General features: G+C 38.0%; 1 protein-coding gene across 1 annotated transcript in view; it reads right to left on the reverse strand.

Moving 5' to 3' along the window:
- Positions 1-781: 781 nt before the first annotated feature.
- LOC107709983 (serine/threonine-protein kinase SIK2-like) overlaps positions 782-12707 on the reverse strand; it is a gene marked incomplete at its 3' end in the record, with an annotated part of 36866 nt that continues 24940 nt past the window's right edge. Inside the window, exons 5-11 of the mRNA XM_016514655.1 lie at positions 8760-8884; positions 7845-7968; positions 7422-7648; positions 6441-6593; positions 5935-6093; positions 2275-2491; positions 782-1081 (exon numbers count right to left, since the gene is read on the reverse strand). Of these exons, the coding sequence (XP_016370141.1) occupies positions 782-1081; positions 2275-2491; positions 5935-6093; positions 6441-6593; positions 7422-7648; positions 7845-7968; positions 8760-8884 (1305 nt within the window). The remainder of the gene's footprint in view (positions 1082-2274; positions 2492-5934; positions 6094-6440; positions 6594-7421; positions 7649-7844; positions 7969-8759; positions 8885-12707) is intronic.

A 12707-nucleotide genomic window follows, 5' to 3' on the forward strand; every position in this document is an offset into this window, starting at 1 on the left:
CGCTTTTTTAAACTCGTAATAAAGCGGTGAATGATCTTTCCAGAAATGACGCTGATCGACAGAACAAGTTCATATTTAGAATAAATTGCAATCACTCTAAAATAGATGACATTTACATTTAGTAATTTAGCAGACGCTTTTATCCAAAGCGACTTACAAATGAGGACAATAAAAGCAGTCAAAACTAACAAAAGAGCAACAATATATAAGTGCAAATGACAAGTCTGGGTTAGCCTAATGCAGTACACGTAGCAAGGTGTGTGTATGTATGTGTGTATATATATATATTATACACACACACATATACACACACACACACAAATGAAAACAAGTAGATAGAATAGAAAAAATAGCTAGTGTTTTTTTTTTGGTAGCCAGTGCAAATAAAATAGAAATCAAAATTAGATGACGACAACTCACACACCTGCATTAGGAGCTGTACTTCTTTGCATGCCTATTTAGCCGTTTGCATCGCATAGTTCACAGCACCTGAAAGATGCGTTCGTTACGCAAACATTCAGAAGGCGGGACCCGCTTTGAAACCGCAAAATTAATTGGTTTAATTGCAGATGAGTGACAATTCAACTATATATCCAATGAATAATGAGGCTAGAATTTGCTGCCTGTCTTGACTGGTGGACTAGCATATAGGGGATGCTACGGATATGGAGGACCCTCCTCAAAGCCCGAGGCCCTAGGCAATCGTCTGCTCTGCCTATAGCTAGCTGCCACCCCGACACAAAGTTTGAGAGAAAAGTGATTGATGAAAAACAAAAATAACAAATGATGTGTACAAGAAAACTCAAATCATCCTGACCTTGAGTGAGAGACGTGTCTGAAGCCCTTCGCCCCTCTCTGAAACTGACTAGTGAGTGATTATGAGCGCTCTGCCCCTCCGTGTTGAGCGGCTGAAGGGTGGGCTCAGGGGGCTTCATGCCCAGGAAGACTGGAGCTGTGTGGCCGGCAGGTGTAGTGCTTAATACATCCTTTAGAGCTGGATTCTCTTCAGGCAAACTGAAATCACTTTGAGTCGAACCCATGCTGTACTCTGAGTCCATGCTGCCGAGGGATGGGTTCAGACCTGCAGAGAGGAGCTTTTGTTGAACTGAAGTTCACTCAAGAATATGGATGTAACCATATTTATTACACAGTGTCCAAAAACTAACACCAAAACTCAAATGGAAGTTAAAACTGAGTTGGGTGAATACATAAATCTTACTAACCGAGAACTTTCAGAACTGCAACATTATGCATGGTTTACCTTACAATGTAAAACATTAATCCAAGCCATGCTGAACACATTCTAGTCCAGACATAAACAAACAAAATTCTCTGAATATGCACCTTGCCGTACTGACTACACTTGTTTTTAATCAATGTATGAATTAAGCTTCTATATCTTTTTCTTTCTTTTTTCATTTTTATGTCTTTAGGACATAAATATATTTTATTTATATATTTATATTTTAGCAATGCACTTTTGTCTGATTTTATTCTCTTTATTATGTAAAGCACTTTGAATTCCCATTGTTAAGGAAATGTGCTTTATAAATGAACTTGACCAAATCAAAGTCACAAACTGTCTACTAAAAAAAAGCTGGCTGTTAATGTCAGTGGGAAAAATTACTGTAAGCAGTTTAGCTAGGATGCCAAGTTGTGAAATATTCCTCACAAAAAATATAAATACAGATGATCATGTGTTTGAATCCATTTATACTGCATATTGTTTTTATTTTAATTTTAAACAGAAATGGAAATTTAATAGATTTAAATTTTTATTTGAATGTTCTATTTCAAACAAATACTGTTATTCTGAACCTTCTATTTATCAGAGAATCCAAAGAATAGTTTTTGCACAAAAAAATATACAGCACAATTGTTTTAACTGATAACAATAAGAAATGTTTCTTGAGCAGCAAATCAGCATATTACAATGATTTCTGAACGATCATGTGACACTGAAGACCGGAGACTAAAAATTCAGCTTTGCAATCAAAGGAATAAATCACATTTTATAATATATAATAAAATAGTTATTTTGAATTGAATTAATTTTACAGTATTTACTGTATTTTTAACAAATTTTTGATTCTGTATATTGATCAAATAAATGCAGTCTTGGTGAGCATAACAGACTTTCAAAGAAATTCAAAAATCTTACAGACCTCAAACTTTAAATGGTAATATATCATTAAGACACTATATATTAATATTGAAGCCTCTTAAAGACTATAATTGCCTGCCCTCATCACACACATGAAATGCAGTACTAACCTGTAATGGGCAGCACAGCAGGTTGGTTGGTGACCTCAGACAGTGTATGCCGGCGCTGACTGAAGCGAGCTGTATGAAAGGCAGCGAGGGGCACAGCATGCTCTTCCTCCGCCTCAATGCCCTCATCAATGGACGTCTCCATAATGTTGCTAGGCAGCGAGCCACTGACTTTGCGGACAACGACTGGAGGAAGCGGGTCCAGTAAGCAGCCATCCACCTGAGATATAAATACACACACACACTGTTTGCAAAACTATTTTGGGCTGAAACAGCTCAGCAGTCGTTGGGACATTTTCACTTTGCTGTTTCCAGAACTGACAAGGGAAATCAAAGCCGAAACTCAATGGATTTAACTACTAGTTATTATCCTATATATATATATATAATAGTAAAGTTTATCAGTAAATAACAATTTAAGGTTGACATGAAATGCAAGTTATAAATCTTATTGTGAACTTGTCTAACTCAGTTTGATATAATCACATCACTATTCACATGTCGCAGCTGATTGGTTTCTTTTCACATCAGCAGCCAATGAGCTTGCTGGTCAACATTCAAATACTTGGCTAGTGCTTGCTGTAGCAGCTGCAGCATGCTTCAGAAACCTACACCTTCCCCAGCTCCACCTGTATAGATCTGCTATGGGGTAATTCATGTTTGTTATATATGGGGGTTATTTCATATGATGTTATTTCATGTTTTATGTGCAGCAGCAGTATTTCCTACTAGCTCACAGCAGCATGTCTGTAGAGGTATTGGCAGTAGCAAGTCTCGGTACTTGCTCTGCCGCAGCAGCAGCATAGCACATCTGTTTTGCCAAGACCAAACACATTAACATTGCCATGTATACTACCATGCTAAACTCGCAGAGAGTGATCATGACAGAAACACAATATATTTGTAGAGCAAATATATATCAGTAATTCTATTCTACCTTCTCTTTTGTTCATATAACATTGGTACTCTTTTCTGTTACATTCTAATACAATAAAAGTGTTTCATTGGCATGAAGAACCGTTAACATCCGTGGAAACTTTCCAGTGCACAAAAGAATCTTTTAGATTATTTGTTCTTAAATGTACTGTACAGTACAGTACAAAAAAAACATGCTTCTTTTAAGAACTGTTCTCTAAAAGGTTGTTTTGGGAACCAAAATGTTATTTTTTTTTCCCAAAGGCATCACTGCAAAAACACCTTTTTGTAACCTTTGTTTTTAAGAGTGTAGACAATGTCATCGGTTTCATTTATGAGAAATTATGTAATGTTGCTCTGCTAAATGTCCACAGGCAACCAGCAGCTTTCCTGAATTACAATAAGCCAGCTGATATAAGTTTGTGAGAGCGTGACCTCAACGTGTTTGAAGAGATCCCTAGATTGCCATCTGTTCAGCTCCACAGGCGCTGAGGCTAAATGAATGCCTTATCACGCGTCCCTTTCTTCATAAACAAACATTTACATCTATTCATTTGGCAGACAGTTTAACAACAACTCACAGTCCATTTAAGGACTACTTTTATAAGTGTGTTTGTTCCCTTGGAATTAAGCTCTTGACCTTGGTATTGCAAGCACCAACTGAACAGAAAAAAGACCTGTTGGAGGGCAAATTGGTATGTATACGGCAGAGTCCCCACAGGATGAGTCAACGCTGCATGTCAATTAAAGAACAGTAGCTATGGAGATTGCCTTGCGACAGCCAAGGTAACAAATGTTGTAGTCACGCTTTTCACAAGTGGAGAGAACACCCAGCACTGATCACATGGGTGGCCCATCACTGGCCCATCAGGGGCATTTACAAACAGAGCCGTGCTGTTGTGCAACAGCAGGCAGAAAACCTGACATGCTGTTGTTACTGTAACAACAGGCTGCAAATAACAGGACGTGCATTTGCAGGTTATATGTTTCCCTATGATCAACAAGGGTGAGCAGCATGATCAATCTTTTATATCATGGTATGTGTATATGGCATAATAGTTAATTTTGCTGGAAATTTGTTGAAAAATGGTTTATATTTTGATAAAAATTTATAAAAATATTTTGGACAATGCAGTGAATATATTTTAAAGACAAGCACTTTCTCTCATTTAATTAAAATAGTTTATATCTTGAATAATCATAATAACAATAGTTAGATAATAGTAATATTTCAGACAATGCAGTGAAAATGTGTTTTTAAAAGACAAGTGCTTCATCTCTGATTAAAAATTGTTTATAATAGTAGTTTATATTATTATTACTATTATTAATAGCTTATATATGAATATATATGAAATGACTAAATATATGAAATAATCACTAATAACAACAATAATGATACTATATAATAATTTTAAACAATGCAGTTTTTTGGAACAAAAAAGGTGATTATACAAAAAAGTCTGACATTTGTGCAATAACAACATCCCATTATGACTTAAAAACAAAACGAAAAATTACATTATATTATATTATATTAAAATTAATAATGTATTAATAACTAAATCAATGAATTAAAATATAATTAAGAGATATTATAAAAAAGCCAACAGGCTTTGTTACGTCAAAGCCATAAAGGTTGATTTGCTACTGTCAGACTCTGTTCCATGTGTTGTGTGTGTCCTGCTCCCCATGTGCCTTCCCATGCCCATATTTGGTTTGGTTCCTGTCCTGATTTAAGTTCATTTGTCCCAGGTGTTTCCCATGATGTGTCATTGCTCCCAGGTGTGTCTCGTCATCCCCTCCTCCTGTGTGTATGTATAAAAAGTGTTCCCAGTCCCAAGTTCTCTGTCCGCTGTTGTACGTCTTCCTGTGAAGGTCTTCCTGTATACGTCTTCCTGAGTTCGTCTCCCTTGGTTCCTTCCTACGAATAAAGTCTTGTGTAAAGTATTCTCCAGCGTCTCCTCGTCCCTCGTGTGTGTGCACCCGTGACAGCTACATTGTATCAGCTGATATTAGGAGGAGGGACATTCTCATTCTAGAGAGAATTTGATTGGACAAATATCTGTGTAATGCAACACAGTTCATCAAAAAAGTACACTAGGATGTAGGTGACCTCAAAATTACTAGACATGGACTAAAAGCCCCATAAACGACATCCCTCTCTATATTTTCACATTTCTCCATTGCTCATAAGTACAAAGCACTCTGACAGCCACACAAACTAGCTACCACTACCATGGTGCAGCAAAATCTCTGCTGGTTGACATATTCCCGGTGTAATGCAGTCATATCGCCCAGTCTCAGATATATAAATTCCCTAGTCTCTGTCTGAGTCATTCATTTATGAATGAGTAGCAATAAGTGCTTGAGATACCTACACTGACGCAAAGCACCAATGGTGACACCAAGCACTGAAATCATAAAAAGCGTTTTTTAGTATTTAATATATACGCAGGTGTTATTTTAGGAGGCTGAAGTGCTGCTGAGATACTGCGGGTGAGTAATGAGGAAGAGATCAAGCTGACACGCAGGCAGAGGAACTTCACACGCTGCAGACAAAAGCTCTTATTGCCGTCATACAGCAGCGCCAATGAGTAACGCTGCTATTTAAAATGCAGGCAGAGCTTATGAAATATAGCCTCAAGCCCGAAAAGAGGATGAGAGATTTCTCTCTGTGCCATACGAATCTAATAACCTTTTTTTGCTCTTTGTTTTGCCGCTCACTTCATCTGAAACATAACTGACCTTGGGAGTGGCCACGTCTTCCTCCATGAGCGTCTGATCTGGGAAAACAGGGGTTTGTGGGAAGGTAAATGTGTCTGTAGTGGACTGCAACAGAACAGGCGAACGCAGGTGACGCGCTGCCTGCGGCGGGACGCCCGCTTGAGAAGGAACCGCGATGGTCTGTAACAAGAACATGAAGGCATATACCAATAAGTCCAATGGTAATATCATGGAATTGCAGCTGTCTTGGTTGTACCTTGGTACAATGTAACTGTTTTTCCAAGTTCATATAGTCACAGTCATGTCCCATGGTATTACCCATCTGATACTGCATGAATATGCTGATGAATCCATAAAAAAGGATCATGAAAGGTCTCAAAAGCCTGTTTCTGTGGTTTATGGTCGCAGAGGTTAAACTGAAAGAAGGATGGCTGGATTACAGATTTTGTTCCTCATGATTCCAATATTTACATTTTTATATCAACGCCATTTCAATATGTCTGGGTAGACTTCACAGATGGGGTTACCTTGACAACAGTCTGCTCAGCGACGGTGCTAGGGCGGCGCTGGTTGGCGTGCAAACGCTGTTCCACAGGGAAACTGCTGCGATGCGCTTTCAACCGCTCCACAAGCAGGTAGTAGATCGCAGCAAAGTGGTTATAGCTTTTGTTCTGAAGAGACTGTGACAGGAAAAGAAGAGTTTTTGAAGAACAAGGCAGACAAGGAAAGAGAACACTGGCAAATTTCACATTTCTATCAGTACGTTTTGAAAATATTCTGAAAGGCTGTTCTTTGGAATAATCGAATTTGCAAATCAGAGGAGAAATTATTTTTGGAAATCCAAAGCCCAAACCATTACTAGAGTTCGGAATTGAAGAACTGGCTCATGAGTGTGATTAACACAAGTTTTGTGACAAAACATAAATAGCAATACTATTGTTTTGGACTAATTATAAATGTTTATTGCCTTGTTTATTGCTTATTGCTCTCTCTCTCTTTTTTTTTTTTTTTTACAAAAAGGTGTAAATACTGTCCAAAATAACACTTAAAACATATACATATAGCTTTACATTTAGTCATTTAGCAGACGCTTTTATCCAAAGTGACTTACAAATGAGGACAACAAAAGCAATCAAAACCAAAAAAAGAGCAATAATATGTAAGTGCTGTGACAATTCTGTTTGTCTAATGCAGTATATGTAGCAAGGTTTTTTTTATAATAAAAAAAAAACAAGTGAGAATGCTAGTGTTAGAAGGTCATTTTTATAATAAAAATAAAATAAGTAGATAGAATAGAAAAAGAATAGAGTGTGTATTAGCGTAATTAGTGTTTGTATATATAGCTATATATATACACACACACACACACAAACTTGCTTACATTCTAATTTTAATTACAGTTCTACATTCTGTTTGCAACCTTAATTCAAATTCAGTTTAGATGCAAGAACTGAACTGGAATTTAAGCACATTCTAAATCCTGGTCAAATAAAAGCTGATCAACTGACCTCAATAGTCTTCTGCTGGTCGATGCCCAGGCTGTGCATGAGTCGGAGCACCTGCTCACTGTATTCACCCAAGCCTGATTTGCTCTCACATGGCAGACCCCGTCTATATAGCACGGGCCGCTGGGACGGGACCTCCTGCACCATCCAGCGATGCTCTTTGATCTGACTCAGGGACAAACGCTTGGCTGGATCTAGAACCAACATCTTCCTGATCAGGTGCTCGCAGTCTGAAAGAGGATATAGGGAATGCAATGAGCTCAAAAGACATTTCCTTCTGAAACTTCACAGAGTAACTATTATCACTATTTCTCAAAATCTGATTACATACATGTAACCCCTGGCACTGTTCACTGTTTATTCATAACAACAGAAAGAGGATGCATGAACAGTCGTATTATAATTGTGTTACTTTGACTTCCTCACCCTCACTCATGAAGTAGGGGATGCGGAAACGGCCCTCCAGGACCCTCTGTCTGAGGACAGGAAGGCTAGGACCATCGAATGGAAGAGCACCACACACTAACACGTACAAAACCACCCCCATACTCTGCATGACACACACATACACAGAAAATCAATACATAAACATCAAACTCTGCCTAGGAACTAGCATAAAGGACCACCCACACACAATACAGGAAATGATAATTATGTTTTCAATCAATCGAATTACCATTCGTCATTGACGCAATTCTCTTTTCTGACTATACTGAGAGGACATGAATCAACAAATGGCAAGAATTTGATCAGCTGCCTACAGTACATATTAGTTTAATGCCATGAGGTCATATCATGCTTTTGTGAACATAGTTTCATTGTAATACCATGGTTTTGTGGACATGTACCACTATAATTCCATGCTATTCTTTGGAGAATCATATCAAGTCAATTTATCTGTATAACGCTTTTCAGAATACACATTGTTGCAAAGCAGCTTCACAGAAAATCGTGATGTTAATGTTCATAATATCCTATTATCTTCATGAGCTGGACAATAATATAGTTTACATTTGACAACGATACAAGCAATCAATCAGTTAAGATGCGCTATAAACTTATATGCTATATACTGTATGTATGCAGATAATATAGTTAGATTTTGTGACAAAATAATAAAATCAGAGATTTGGTGTATAATATTACATGAGAGGGTATATTACAAGTGGGTAATGTTAATATCTATCTATCTATCTATCTATCTGTATTTACTGTAACAATGTAAATACCATTGTACATGAAAATGGTATTTAAAAATAGTATTGTACTAGCACAATACAAGTAGTATGGTATCTATAAAATATTACTATAATATTGCCATCTGATATAGTCCAAGCTTACCCAGATGTCCAGTTGCGGACCCTCATACTGTTGTCCCTCAAACACCTCTGGAGCTGCATACGGGGGGCTCCCACACCAAGTGGTCAGGGGTTCCCCAGGACGGAAGAAGTTTCCAAAGCCAAAATCTGCAGCAGATTTGAATAAAAAGTTAATGTCAGCACTCACATTAGCACATATACATCCTGCTTGGCAAGGATTTGTGGGCAAAAAAGGTCAGTTTTCTTTACATTTCCTTGAGAAAAACTGAGTGGCTCTTTCCCGTGCATGGGCTGCTCTGGGGTGTGTTTGCCCTACAAAGACAATAACTCGCTGCTTAACGACTGTACAATGCATCATTACAGAAATGAACAAGTCTAGCTACTAATGACTGTTTTCCAAAACTAACATGGTTGCACTTCTGTTGTTTGAACCATGTTTATTCACCAATATAGGACTGTTGTTAATGACATCACACACAGGTGAAGTAATAACTTCTTATCTCAATAGATTAAAGACTGCAATTAATATCAGATTATCATGAACAACAGAAAGGTGTTCATTTTTTCTAAATCACTATAACATGGTTTATTTAGTAAGCACATTTCTAAACAACATAATTTTTCTGAGATGCTGCTGTATTGAACATGGCATCTGAGGACTACTTCACTATTTTTGTTCCCCATCGTGTTGCTTTTTTTGATGTTTGATTCATTGCAGCTTCCCTCTCACGCCATACTCCAGAGTTCCCTTACGCATTTATGCACATGCGCACTCTTCAAAAATGTGCTGATCAATGTAAGTCAAAAGCATGATGTATGTAAGTCTATGCAAGTTTTACAAACAACAAACTATGCTTCTAACCACAGGTTGAGAGCTGTTGTTCCAACCACACACATTTGAGAATGTGGTTTCAGGAAACACCGGATCATGGAACTATATATTGCTGATGGAACTTGCGACCATAGTTGGCTAATGATGCTTTTGGTAAATGAACCATTGGTTGGTCTGGAATGAGTTATGCAACAAAATGTAATACTTGGGGTTAGGGGATTCTTCAAATCCCTAGTGTTTAGCAATTAATAGTGTCATGCTAATTCATTTTAATCTGACAGATCTGGTCACTGGTGCAAACGAATATATGACACAAGTAATTGAACATAAACTGTCCAGATGGCTAAATAGATTCCTGGCTGTGTGTCAGCTCGCAAGGCAAAAAAAAAAAATCTTTAGTGAATCAGCAACAGGAGGAAATGAATGTGATGTGACAGGACTGGATGGTGTGACGGCGCTGAAGCAGGTGATACTCACTGACTCTGGGAGTGTCTGTGTCTACTCATACACAACCAGTGGTGACACATTTCCCCTGATCTTTACTCTTGGCAGATAATGGACGGGTTGAATTGTGTAATGTAATCCATATAATTGAAAGATTAATTGATGTACGTCACCACTGATTGATGTAAATGAACGATTGCATGGGGGCGGGAAGAATTAACTCATAGGCCGTCTGCTGTGAGGCCGAACATAAAACAGGATATTGTGTTTTATATCCATGAGCACGTAATACAGGAATCCTATTCTAAAAGTAAAAACAATAAAAACCTTGATTAGTTTGAGACTGATTAAACTGTGTAACATATTTTCTGGAAAATAAGTCACACTGGGTCATGATTACATTGTAGAGAGGAAAAACAAACACAGAAAAGTTGCATCTTTGTATATCACGTTTTATTATTACATTCAGTATGTAAAAACAGTAAATAAAACATTTACAAACTTTAGAAACTATAAGTATTTTAGTTTCCCTCACTCCACAACAAATCTTTTAAAATTTACGTTATTTAGAACAAGAATGAAAAATATAAGTATAAAACAAACATAAATTAAAGTGGAATTCATTATAAATGATGTTTATTATAAACGCCAAGCATAAAAAAAAAAAGACGCTACCGATGTGTGGGAAATGTGTTGTACACGGGTTCACTTACTTCTCTCATTTAGCACAAATTCAAATGTGTGTGCTTTCCAATAAAACAACATATAACCAAAACTAAAACAACAAGAACATAAAAACGACATGACATAAACAAACAAGACCATCAGATATACACCAACTATCTCATATCAAATGTCCGGGCAAGTAAGTGCCCTCTTAAAAGTGTTTTAAAATGACCTAGTGATGTACAACATCTAATTTCCAGTGGCAGGTCATTCCAGAGGCGAGGTGCCGCAATCGAAAAGATACGGTTGTTGTGTTCCGTAGTTCCCTCGGTGGCCATCTTGGTGTCGCCCCCAGGCAGCCATTTTCTATGTAGGTAATAGTAACGTGAGGGGAGAAACTGAGAGTTTCGAAACTCAAATTAGTTGCTTTGCACAATGATTCACTGTTTCGAAGTGCTGAAACACCACATGCTGGCATCACCTGCTGGTCAAAATGGTGCATAAATCACCTTTTTAAAACCAACTGCAAATGTTTTTTTTTTTTTTCTGAAAGTATAGGGCTAATCTATTAAATGCAATCTACAAATCATAAAATATTATTAAACAGGAAGTGTCTGTATAATGTGTTCTTTTATGAACTTATAGGGCTTGTTTTGTGTGTTTTATGGAGGGCTCGGCTAACCAGGCCAATAAGGGAAATTTAACTACGACTCTTCTTGTTATATTATACAAATGCCAAGTTCTGTCATTTACATTTACATTTAGTCATTTAGCAGACGTTTTTATCCAAAGCGACTTACATGAAACTCTAGATGGCACAGGCTGATGGGTTGGTAATGCAAATTGATGATATTCACAGCGTTAAACTACTTGGCACAAACTGATTGGTTCATGTTGCATAAGCAGCCAATGAGCTTGCTGCTTTACATTTAAATATCTGTTTAGCATTCATTAGAGCAGTTTGCAGCGCGCTTTCAGAGTTCCTTTGAAACCCTCCACCTTCCCCAGCTCCACCTGTATAGATCTGCTACAGGTTATTACATATGCTATTTGTGCAGCAGCAGTATGTCTTAAATACTCACAGCACCGTATTAGCGTATGTATTGGCAGTAGCAAGTTCCTGTACTTGCTTCGCAGCAGCAATAATTTACAACAACAGCAATAACCATCAGCAGCAGCAGCGTAGCAGATCTATTCCACCAAGACCAAATACATTAACATTGTCATATCCATTATGCTAAAATCTTCAGAGGGTTTGTCATTATATAAATGTTTAATACAATGTAATTAAAATATTTAAAAATATCTATATTATAAAGCTGATCTGAGATCAGGTAAACACCATATAGACACTGGTTAATGGGTAAATAGACCGCCCCCTAGCGGCAAACCTTTAAAATTTTCAAAATGTTTTGATACAGACATAGTCTCAGCCTCAGACGTCACACCCACAGACCGCTGGCTGAACGTCTGATGCATATGGAACGTTTAGCTGGAAACACTTCCAAGAGTTTCGAAGTCGTCGTCGGATTGGTTAAATTATACAGGATTTCTGGGAGATGTGTATGTCGCGTTCTTTAACGTTCTGCCTGAAAACATAAATGCCGTGATGTCAAACCCCCTCATCAAAGAAGAAAGCCGTCGTGTTTACAATTGTGACGATGAGCGCTTATCAGGATCAATTAAACTCTGGGGCGTGGTTGGATCCACATCTAGGGGGTGGAGATTGGTAGGTTTAGGGGTGGAGATGGGTGGGTTTAGGGATCAGGGGGTGGAGACGGGTAGGTTTAGGTATATGTAAGGTGGGAGGAGTTGGATCTGGATCCAACCATGCCCCCTGGATCTTGTGTTCTGCAGTGAGGACCATCTTGTTATTGTGGCGAGATTTCCATGGCCATAAACATGACGCGGCAAAAACGAAACGTGATTGGTTGCTTTACCTGTCAGTTATATGGCCTCTTGGGCGGGCCTTGACCATTCAAATCGGCCAAGGTTTCCAGACCTTCTGCCGTCAGTCTGAAGGTCTGG

The sequence above is a fragment of the Sinocyclocheilus rhinocerous genome, unplaced genomic scaffold, assembly GCF_001515625.1.
Source record: "Sinocyclocheilus rhinocerous isolate Xijiao unplaced genomic scaffold, SAMN03320098_v1.1 scaffold4403, whole genome shotgun sequence".
NCBI classification, from domain to species: domain Eukaryota; kingdom Metazoa; phylum Chordata; class Actinopteri; order Cypriniformes; family Cyprinidae; genus Sinocyclocheilus; species Sinocyclocheilus rhinocerous.